Source organism: Gallus gallus, chromosome 9, assembly GCF_016699485.2.
Source record: "Gallus gallus isolate bGalGal1 chromosome 9, bGalGal1.mat.broiler.GRCg7b, whole genome shotgun sequence".
In the NCBI taxonomy this organism is placed as follows: domain Eukaryota; kingdom Metazoa; phylum Chordata; class Aves; order Galliformes; family Phasianidae; genus Gallus; species Gallus gallus.
The window spans coordinates 15,298,848-15,309,325 of record NC_052540.1 but is presented as its reverse complement, the minus strand read 5'-3'; the positions used below and the strand labels follow the sequence as shown (position 1 = coordinate 15,309,325).

The window sequence follows — 10,478 nt, the reverse complement described above, 5'->3', positions numbered from 1 at the left end:
TTCTGTTCTTGCCACTCGTTTGCCACCAGCTTTCAACCGAATGATCTTTCCCAGGCGCAGTTTGTTTTCCCCACTGTGATCAGGTACTACTACAGCTGCTACTTAAAATTCCTTTTAAATACAGCTCTCCCCTGCTGCTCTCTGGTATTTGTTAGGGGGATTTAGTTGTAATTACGTTTTAGCAATCTAAGCAAAAATAGCCTTGCAAGGCAAGGCTGAAATACTAGCTGCAGGCTCCTTTCATCCACAGTGCATTTAGCTTCTTGCAGATGACATCACTTAGGGCTTTAGTCCTGTTGTTTTGCCCAGCTGTGTGTCATGTCCACCTCTGCTATTTCATGTACTCACCCACTTCTTGCCTCTGATACCCTGCGTCTAAGCTGGTGCTGATGAGTGCAGGCTTGCTATTAAATCTGAAAATGCTGCAGTCCTGCTGTGCTCGCCCTTAAATAACCATTGCAAGGGAAATGCGGAAGAGCCCTTCCCTGGGGCTGTTCTTTCCTTCCTGCTGCCACTGTGGTTGAAGTTTGGAGGAACCCAGCGCTGGTTCCTGTTAGTTGAGGAGTGAGCTGGTTGGGATGTGGAATATGACTTCTTTCAATACAAGGTTTCTGGAGGGCAGAAGAAAATGAGTGTTCTTTGATAATGTGAAGCACCGGCTTTGGTGCTTCTCCTGGCTTGGGAGATAGATTTCTTAGCACTGCTTTCAGATTATGGTCTACTGTGTCCTGCTAGTAGGAGTGGTGGTCATAATTTGTTTGGAGTCTGTTGTGCTTGAGAAAAGGTTTCACATCTTCATTCAGGATGCAAGCCTGTGTAGGAGCCCCAGATCTGTGCTGAGTCATGACCTTCCCTGCTCTGCACCCTGAAGGCTTTGTCCACCCTTAGGCTTGCTCAGATCTCTGTGTAGCGGCCTTTGAGTAAACCACCAGTGCCTGGAACTCCTTCAAGCCACAGAGTTACGGCCAGGTCTTCGCTTTCCCCCTGGGCAGGGGATGCTGGGCTGTGCCAGGCTGTGAACTGTGGCTGTCTGGGTACAGCCAGTCACATGGGGGCTGATGGCTGGGTTGGGGGTTCAGAGAATGATGGTGGGAGCTTATGGGGTGTTTCCAGTCTGGAACCAAGGAGGAGAACTGCTTCCCGACCCAGGGAGAGATGAGAGGAGTCCCTGATTTTGGAGGTGGAGCAGGTGAGTGTTGGTAGGCGTGGGGAGATGTTGCCCTTATTAGTGCTTCTTGATGGGGCACAGGTACCTGGGGTTAGTGCTGGGCTGGAGGAGGTTTTGTCCTTTTACAGCACATGCCCTGCAGCTCTGGGTAGGGTTACCTGCAAAATGTTCCACCACCAGAGCTCATCAATGCTGCATCTCCTTAAGGAGAGAAAGCCCAGGGCTGGGCTGGGGATGTGCCATGCTACAGCTTAAGCAGCTGAGATCAGCTCCTGTCCCTTGTAGGGCTGGGGGCATTTGGCATCCCCATCCTTTCAGCCACCCTGGGACTGGGGATAGGACATCAATGTGCATGGCTATGGAGGCACAGGGGCAAAATGAGGCCATATCGCTGTGCCGCTCTGCTGGCGACATGCGCTGCCTGCCGGCGTTCCCAAGCTTTGTCCTGCACACCCCTGCCAGCAGGGACAAAGCTGCGGGTCCCAGGGGTCAGGGAGGAGCAAGGGGGGGATGTGACATTGTGACACTGTGGGGGCAGGGGGAAGGGGCTGTGCTGAGTACATGAGTTGTGGCACTGAGGTGATGCTTGTAATGTGGTGCTGCTTGGCATCCACCATCCCCAAAGAATTTTTGGGTGCTCTGGTAGTTCTTCCCACTCAAAGCTGCTTGCTGGAACTTGCCAGCGAGCAGGGGCAGCTGAATTGCTGTGGCTGGGATAGAAGTGGAAGGAGGAATTGCCTGTCCTCACCTGCAGCCCCATTGCTGCCCCATTGCCACCATGGCTGTGGGGATACCAGTGTCTGTGTTTGCCCCAGCATTGAGGCTGTGGATTTGCAGGGGGCAATGTGAATCTCACTGCCAGCACATCTTGCAGTGCATGGTCCATCAGATGCCCAACTCTGCTCTGGTTCCCCCTTGTCCCACCCTTCAGTGCCTCCATGGGGTCCTGTGTGGCTTGAAGGTCTGTAGCACCGTCCCTGTGCCCATCTAAGTGCAACCCTCAGGGTCATCCCAGGGCTGTCCGATGGGAGTAACCCACCAATGGGTACAAAGATGTTCAGGAGCTCATGAGACCACTATGGGCTTTACTTCCACATTCAGCACAACCACAGCCACCCCATGCCTCCATCACCCCACTTGGCACTGGGAGCCTGGTCCAGGGACCCCCAGACCCTGTCATTTGGACCTGTCACGGGGGCAGGTATGTCTTGGGGTCCCCAGGGAAGGGCAGGGCGGGCGCCTGGTTGAAGTGAGCCATGAGGAAGATTCCAATGGTACCGCACACGAAGAGCGAGGCCATGATGAAGAAGCAGACGCGGTCGATCACTCTCCCCACCAGGATCCACTCCTCGTTCTCCTGTTGGCTCACACCAAGGGGATGATGAGGGCCCATCCCACCACCCCCCCACCCCTCTGTGCCATGTGGCCCTAACTCACGCTGCTGAAGTCATTCTGCTCCCGCGTGGCGTTGGCGATGTGGTTGCAGGCCTCAACGCATGCCCGGATCTCTGGGCTCGCCTCCTCCAGGCTCTGGCAGAAGTCCTGCGCACAGTTGCTTTCCAGGCCACGTCCTGCACGACCCAGCATCACTCGGTGCACCGGTGAGTGCCCCACATCCCTGCCCAAGGGGTACTCACTCACCAATCTTCTCCAGCACAGTTTTCATCAGTCCATCCCTCTCCTTCTGCTTCTCAAAGAGAAGCTCGGTCCGGGCTTTCCATAGCATGTACTCATCAGCTTTCACCATCAGCCCCAGGGAACTACGTCGCCGGGTGGCTTGCGGTGGCCCCGGGGCCTCCTCTGGCATGTGCATGCCCAGATAGCGGGGCAGGAGGTGCAGCCACACCTGGAAACGTGGACATGACCCACCCAAATTGCCCAGGTGTGATTGTGTTCCCCCCATTGGGGAGCATCCCATTAGGGTACCCTTGTGCCAATGGGCACCTACTGCTCCCCAGTGTTCAGTAGCTTGGTGGCACTGTGTGGTCCCCTGGGGATCCCCCCAGTCCACGGGGGGGACCACAGATATTGACCCCATTTCCCATGGGGCAGGAGGATGGAGACAGGTACCTGGCGCACCCTCTGAGACATGGAGTGAGTGTTGGGTGTTCTCAGTGAGACGTTGAGGACGATGACGGCGTTCACCACAATCACCACTGTCACCACCATGAGGAAGGTCAGGTACCTGCGGAGGGAATGTGAGGCCTCAGTAGGCAGTGCAACCTCTGGGTTACAAGCTGTGATAGGTCCGGTTTGATGCCAGAAGAAGCTGCAGACCAGCAGTGGGATGTGAGTGCGTGACATCCGTATGCAAGCCCTGCAGGTGAAGGGATGGGATGTGGCTGTCAGCGAGCCCTGGTTCCCTGTCTGCTTAGCTTAAGGGCAGACTGGAGGTGGTTTCCACCTACCATGGCACCTGGAGACCCTACTGGTGTGGTTTTCCCCATCCCCTTGCATCACTTACTTCCCAATGAGTGGCACTGCCTGGGAGGTCTCGGGCACCTTCTGGGCAATGAGGAAGAGGAAGACAGTCTGGGCCAGGAGGACATTGATGGAGACGGTGCACTTCTGCCCCCCCGCTGACAAAGCAAAGGATAAGGTTGGTGGGGGACAATGGTGTGGGCATGGCACTGCTTTGCCAAAAGGGCTGCCATGCCCCAGCGCTGACCCATCCAAGTTCTACAAGAGCTTTTAACTCTAAGGTGCCCAGAAATCCACCTCAAATCCCAAATATAATAGAATCATTAAGGTTGGAAAAGACCACAAAGACCACTAAATTCAGTTGTTGACCCATCACCACCATGCCCACTAGCCCACGTTCCTATTACTTCTCCCCTGTGCCCACCAGCTAGGGTACCTTTGGCAGGCAGAAAGTAGACCAGCACAGCCATGGAGGAGATGAGAACACAGGGCACGATGATGTTGATGATGTAGAAGAGCGGCTTGCGTTGGATGATGAGGTAGAAGATCACCTGCTGGTACTGGATGTCATCTGGGGTGAAGCGCCCTGAATTGATGATCTTCCGTGCAGGGCGGTGCTTGATGGCCCATTCTCCATTCTCTGCCATGCGGTGATGCCACCATTTGAGTCCCCACATCCCAGTGGCACCAGGCGGGTGGAAGGTGCCAGGGCCACAATGGGGAGCTGAGCACCGAGGAGTGCTCCGAAGTTCCCCTGGAAGCTATAGCAGGGGATACCTGCAGCCCTTTGGGGATGAGTTATGTGCGGGGCTGGGAGTCCCCCATCTCCCTGCCACCAGGCAGCCGTGGGGAAGCCAAGCATGACGCTTTATTAAGGCGCGTTGTTTTCCCCCGCTGTCTGCGGGAGCGATAGATTTTTCCCAATCAAGATCGCAGCTTGGGCCGGTAATGAAAAAATAAATCTCGCTGCCCGAAAAGCATTTTGTTCCTTCAATATGCAATTAAAATGTGATGGAAAACGTCATCGTTTGGCCGTGACAGATACCTTCCCAGCATCAATCAAACTGCCAGGAGCAGCTCTCCGGGAGGGACTGCCAAGCGGTGAGTGCTGCGAGCCGGGGGGGCTGGTAAAACAAATCTCTTCCCCTGCTCCATCTTCCACTAATAACTTAAGTGCCCGTGTAATGGCAAGGGCTGCTAACAGCCCCCCCATCCTCCCCCCTCTGCCACTGACTGATTTCAGCAGCCACGGGCATTGCTGCAGGCTGTGGGGCATCATGGAGTGGAATGCTTGTCCTTGGAATGTTTGTCCTTGGGATGCCATGGGGGGGTCACAGGGTTACCTGTAAAGGCTTCGGGGTCAATGAAGATCCACTCTATGGTCTGGCCTTCCTCCACTGTCAGCAGCAGGTTGATTTCGTTTGCGCTGTATGTCTGGGACCTGGGAGGGGGGCAGAGGGATGGCACCAATGGGAAAATAGCAGGGGAGGTTGGCAACCCTGCCTGTGGCAGGGGGGTTAGAACTCAACAGTCCTTGAGATCCATTCCCTTCTAAGCTGTTCTGTGAGAGTGACACTGTGACATGCCAGTCACCCGTGTCCCTGCTGTATGGGAGTTTAACTGGACAAACATGTATCTAGTCACCCATGGTTAACCAGGTGCCAGGTCAATGGTGCTCGCCCATGCTGGGGCTAGCTGAAAGATGCCCACCCTGAAGCAAAGTGAGACATCCCACATCTGTCCCTATGGGGCCACCCCCAACACTCCCAAGCTGTGCTCACTGGAAGACCATGGTGCAGTTCTGCCAGTCAAAGGGGAAGTAGGTGACGTGGATGGAGCAGGAGCTGCGGTAGATGGCGGGGGGCAGCCAGTAGATGCTGCCATCAGGGTACACTAGCACGTTGGTATAGAGTGTGATCTCAAATGTCCCATCGATGCTGTGGGGAAAAGAGCAGGCTCAGCCCCAGAGTGAGGCCAACCACATGTGGGAAAGTGTCCCTGCTGTACCCTAGCGTGGCCTCACTTGTTCTCCAAGACAATGTCGGGCAGCCAGACCATGGTGGAAGGCACCCGCAGCTGCTGGATGTCATCGTATTTATCGGGGTCCCACCGCAGGCGATAGTCAGACCATTGCTGGGAGAGGGGAGCAAAGCGTAGGGGTCACAGTGCTCCCTGGGGCTGCCCCAAAAGGAGCACCCACAACAGGGAGTGTAGGTTATGGTGCCAGCCCACCACAGATTGCCACCAGGGGTGAGCAGGGGGTGTCCTGCCTGAGGTCTCACCATCTCGATCCAAACATTGGTGGTGAGGGTCTCCTCCCGCTCATTCTGACAGGGAAGGAAGGGGGGAAGCACCTTTAGCTCCACCATCCCATCCCACCGGGGCCACCCAGCTCTTGCAGCATCACCCCAGCACCCCAAATCCATAGTGGCAAGGGGGTCTCACCAAGGAGATGAGGTTGGTGAGGGTGAGTTTGAGGGTGACGTCAATGACCTGGTCCCCACGCAGCGCTGGGCGCAGGTGACGGTTATAGTTGGTCATCAGGTCCTGGAGCAGCTTCTCCTCCTGGTTCCTGCAGCTTATGCCTGGTGGGAGGGCACCCCAGGAGGGGACGGGAAGCTTAGTGCTGTCCCTGGGGCAATACTGATATAGCTGGGGGGGGGGGGAGGGGATGCACGTAAAGCCTTGGTGGTGTGCAAGCAGGGCATGGGGACAGTGCGCAATGCTGTGCAACCATGGGTGATAAAACCCCAGGGAAAAGGTGGTGGAAGGGGGCACCAGGGACCCTTCAGCCTCCCCTCTCCCTGGGGTGGGTGCACCTTACCTGGCAGGACACAGAGGGCGAGGAGGAAGAGGAGGAGGAGATCGGAGCAGCGCATGTTGGAGCTGCGGGCGCGGGGCTGGGGCTCTGCTCAGTCGCCTGCACACCGGTGTTCTGGGCCTGGCGCCCACTGGGACGGGACAGCTGTCCCTGACCCCATCAGCTGTTCTCAGCAGCAATGCGGGATAAGGGAGGGGTAGGTGACAACCCACGTCCCCCCCTTCTGTGTTGGTGGGGGTGATGGCAGAGCTCTGGGAAGAGGAGCTGGATTTGGGTTTGGGGACCAAAGGAGCTCCGTGCCTCAGTTTCCCCATATCCCCTGAAGAGATGTGTATAGCTCCACAGTGGAAACCTGCAGCCATGTGTGCACTTTTGCAACCCCCCCAGACAGTGCCTTGCGTCCCCCTTGGTGGCCACTAGTTGTCCCCAGGGTGGGGGAGTCGCCCAGCTCAGCCTGGGGAGCGATGCCCATCCCACGGCTCTGAGTCCTGTCCAGCCCCGCGTCAGTGCATTCCTGGCTTAGCGGAGAGGATGTGGCAGCTGTCCTGGGCCCCCACCAGTGTGGGGACGTCAGCTGTGTCCCTTGAAACCGGAGCTGTGCAGGGAAGGAGGCACCCACTGGGCGCCAGTGGGGCACTGAGTGATGGGGTCTGGATGGGGGTTTTGGGTCTCACTTAACCACCAGCTCTGCACCCCACATTGTGAATCACCCAGCTTTATTTCTCCTAGCCACAGCAGGTAGGCAGGAAGGAGTAGAAGGGCTGCCACAAAGGACCCCACCCCACCCTCGGGGCTGCCCTATATGTAGTGTTTGTTCTCCTCCCGGTAGTCGAAGGGGTCTCCAGAGAAGGGCAGTGGCGGTGGGTGGTTGTAGATGCCCATGAGGAAGATCCAGAGAGTGCCCACCACCAGCATGGGGGTGATGAGGAACAGGCAGAGGCGGTCCAGGGTGCGTGCCACGCGGTTCCAGTTGTCCTTCTCCTGGGGAGGGAGCCAGGAGCAGAGCATGGGGAGCCTAGGGATCCCGCTCTGCTAGGGATCCCCACCATTCCCCACTGTGCCCATGGCCCCCACCTCATTGTAGCTGTTTTTCTCCCGCATATGCTTGACAATGAAGTTGGCCTCATCCAGGGTGGGTTTCAGGTGATCATAGAGCTGCTCCTCGCTCGTGGCTGCTGGTGCAAAGCCTGGGGACGGGATGACCCTGAGCCCCCAAGGACAGCAGCCACCCATCCCACGTCCCCCCATCCCCGCAGGGGGGCTGAGGCTCACGGGCAGGGGTGACACGGCTGGCCAGCCCGTGCCTCTCTGACTGCTTCTCAAACATGAGCTCGCTGCGGGACTTGACGCTGTAGTACTCCTCTGCCTTGGCGATGTACCCAGCCGAGCTGCAGCGCCGGATGCACGGGGCACCTGCTGGGCTCTCAGCTGGGTGTGACATGTGCAACAAGCGGGGCAGGATCTCCAGGAACACCTGGCATAGGACATGCCACTGTGTCCCCACTTTCTGTCCTCAACCCAAGTACACAACCGTCTGGGGTGGCGCAGATTGGACACCCCGGTGCCATGATGCACGGTGGCTGCCCTCCCATGCCCATCACCCCTTCACCTCTTTGACCCAATCAGACATGACGTGAGTGCTGGGGGTGCGGAAATGGAAGTTGAGGACCACAACGCAGATCACCACCACAGCCGTCACCAGCAGCATGATGAACAGAAGGTACCTATGGGGGTGGGGGACACAGATCTGGGGCTGGTATTCTTGCAGGGGTCTGGGGACATGCAGAGCCATTCTCTGCCACCCTGGGACTGTGAGATGTGCCCAAAACTCACTTGCCAATGAGGGGGATGGCGTGGGAGGTGGCAGGCAGGCGCTGGGAGACCAGCAGGAGGAAGACAGACTGGGCCAGGAGCACTGAGATCACCAGAGTCATCTTCTCACCACCTGGAGAGCAGAGGGAGCCGTCCCATGTCCCCTCCCAGTGTCCCACCCTACAGTGCTCCATATGGGGTTTTATGCTCTAGGGGTAGCCTAGGGTTCCATTTGGGTTATCCCATGCCCTGCTCAGGGGTGGTTGGATGGTGTCCTGCACAGGGTTGTCCTAGTGCCGTGTTGGATACTGGGGTATCCACATGTTCCAGGATAGGTATGGGACATGGGTGTCCCCATGCCCAGTGCAGGTGCCACTCACTGTCAGCAGGCAGGTAGAAGACAAGGATGGCCATGAAGGCAATGAGGACACAGGGTGTGACGATGTTGATGACGTAGAAGAGTGGCTTGCGCTTGATGATGAGGTAGAAGGTGATGTCCTGGTGCTCGCTGCTCTCAGTGGGGTAGCTGGGGTGGATGTTCTTGCGGGCCGGGCGGTGGATGATTTCCCATTCGCCATTTTCTGTTGGGACACGTGGGACAGCATGGGAGACCCTGAGCCCCCTACAGGGTGTCCCACTGCCACGGGACACAGCAGGGAGCTCCAGCGATACCCGTGAAGCCTTCGGGGTCAATGATGATCCACTCCACCCGGTAATTCTTTTCGGTCTCTGGGTCACTCTCCTCCTTCAGGTGCATGTTGATCTCCTGTGCATTGTATGCCAATGAGCTGAAACATAGTGTACAGGTAGTGAGGGTCTGCGCCCACCACTTTGTCCTCCCACCCCATCCTTTGGCACAGTGCTGCCAGACCCCACACCTGAATTTGAGGGTGCAGTTCTGCCAATCAAAGGGGAAGAAGTTGACATTGATGGGGCAGGCGCTGCGGAAGATGGCGGGGGGCAGCCAGTAGACGTAGCCAGTGTTGTAGACCAGCACGTTGCAGTAGTAGGCAACTTCAAAGAGCCCGTCATTGCTGCATGAGAGAAACTGAGGTGGTGGCGAGGCAAGGGAGAGCCCTGGGCACTGGGCACAGCTCTGGCTGAGGATGCTTGCCCAGGGAGATTGGAGAGGGGAACCAAGCTCTGCTCACTTGTTCTCCAGGACTATCTCAGGCAGCCACAGCATCTCTGGCAGCAGGCGGAGCACGTCGACGCCCCCAAACTCAGATGTGTTCCACTGCAGGCGGTAATCAGTCCAGCTCTGGTGGGAGACACCCCTGGGTCACCTCACCACGATCAGGCCAGTGACACCCCTTGCCCATGGAGATGGCATGGGGATGATGGTACCAAGAGGAAAGAGGGGTCTGGGCAGGAGATTGTCAGTGTTGGCCCCAGTCCCCCCAGCCCCTCCTGCCCCTACTCACTTGTTCAACCCATACGTTGGTGGTGAGTGTCTCGTCCACCTCTTTCTGCAATAACGTGGGGGATACTGAGATGCCATGGCCATACCCACTGACCCAAACAAGACCTTCAACCCAAGGCAGCCCTTGGAGTACAGCTGGACCCCAGGCACCACCCACTGGGGCTCACCAGTGAGATGAGGTTGGAGAGGGTAAGGGCTAGGTAGACATCCACAACCTCATCAGCAGAGGCAACGGGGCGCACCTCCTTGTTGTAGCCTCTCTCCTCAAAGAGGTGATGGATGAGCCGCTCCTCCTGGTTAACGCAGAGCCCACCTGGGGGGCTCAAGGTCAGGCAGAGGGGGTGGGCAGAGGCAGACAGAGGGTGTGGGTGCACAGCGTGTCAATGCCATGCAAGAGCAGGGAGGTGGGCACCCAGATGTGGTGTATGGGCACAGGAATGGCACGCATATGGGGACACATGGGCATGCATGGACACGGAACACAGGGATATACAAACACATGGATACAAAGCCATGAAGAGACAAACTAGTACAAGGTGCCAGTGCAGAAGCCATGGCACTGGGCATGGAGATAAGTGCACACATAGACATGGATTAGGATACATAGGGATACACATGTGCTCAGTTGGGACACAGACACCGCCACCCCATCCCCAACCTCACTGCAGTGACCCAGGAACCCCCAGCACCCAAACCCCATGGCTCCGCTCACCCGACAGCACCAGTGCCCCAAACAAGGCCAGCAGCACTGCCATGTCCCCCATGCGGTGCCTGCGGAGCTTTCGTGCCGTGCCAGCTCCTCACCACCTCCCTGCTTGGCCTGCCCGAGCGGA

The 10,478-nt window shown here is 57.4% G+C and overlaps 2 protein-coding genes across 2 annotated transcripts; both read right to left on the bottom strand.

Annotated features, from left to right (window-relative positions):
* Positions 1-2,233: 2,233 nt before the first annotated feature.
* CHRNG (cholinergic receptor nicotinic gamma subunit) lies at positions 2,234-6,531 on the bottom strand. Its single transcript, NM_001031568.4, has 12 exons — positions 6,414-6,531; positions 6,035-6,174; positions 5,872-5,916; positions 5,613-5,722; positions 5,371-5,526; positions 4,933-5,030; positions 4,026-4,229; positions 3,633-3,747; positions 3,239-3,353; positions 2,810-3,014; positions 2,606-2,739; positions 2,234-2,525 (listed from the first exon to the last, which is right to left on the bottom strand). Exons 1-12 carry the CDS (start codon positions 6,466-6,468, stop codon positions 2,358-2,360), a joined length of 1,545 nt encoding a protein of 514 aa, NP_001026739.3. The 5' UTR covers positions 6,469-6,531; the 3' UTR covers positions 2,234-2,357.
* Positions 6,532-7,109: 578 nt separating this feature from the next.
* On the bottom strand, positions 7,110-10,471 carry CHRND (cholinergic receptor nicotinic delta subunit). The gene is made up of 12 exons (NM_001031317.4): positions 10,358-10,471; positions 9,813-9,958; positions 9,647-9,691; positions 9,374-9,483; positions 9,101-9,256; positions 8,895-9,010; positions 8,603-8,803; positions 8,244-8,355; positions 8,020-8,134; positions 7,683-7,884; positions 7,485-7,597; positions 7,110-7,391 (listed from the first exon to the last, which is right to left on the bottom strand). Exons 1-12 carry the CDS (start codon positions 10,407-10,409, stop codon positions 7,209-7,211), a joined length of 1,551 nt encoding a protein of 516 aa, NP_001026488.4. The 5' UTR covers positions 10,410-10,471; the 3' UTR covers positions 7,110-7,208.
* Positions 10,472-10,478: the final 7 nt, after the last annotated feature.

Bases quoted from the DNA above. Each gene is read 5' to 3' on its own strand.
- CHRND (NM_001031317.4), bottom strand. From the start codon at position 10,409: ATGGGGGACATGGCAGTGCTGCTGGCCTTGTTTGGGGCACTGGTGCTG. The intron at 9,484-9,646 runs GTGAGTAGGGGC...GTCTCCCACCAG, and splicing joins CCAACGTATGGGTTGAACAA to AGCTGGACTGATTACCGCCT. The intron at 9,011-9,100 runs GTGTGGGGTCTG...ACTATGTTTCAG, and splicing joins AACTGCACCCTCAAATTCAG to CTCATTGGCATACAATGCAC.
- CHRNG (NM_001031568.4), bottom strand. From the start codon at position 6,468: ATGCGCTGCTCCGATCTCCTCCTCCTCTTCCTCCTCGCCCTCTGTGTC. The intron at 4,230-4,932 runs GTAACCCTGTGA...ACCGCATGGCAG, and splicing joins TGACCCCGAAGCCTTTACAG to AGAATGGAGAATGGGCCATC. The intron at 3,354-3,632 runs GTAAGTGATGCA...TTCCCTCCGCAG, and splicing joins GCAGTGCCACTCATTGGGAA to GTACCTGACCTTCCTCATGG.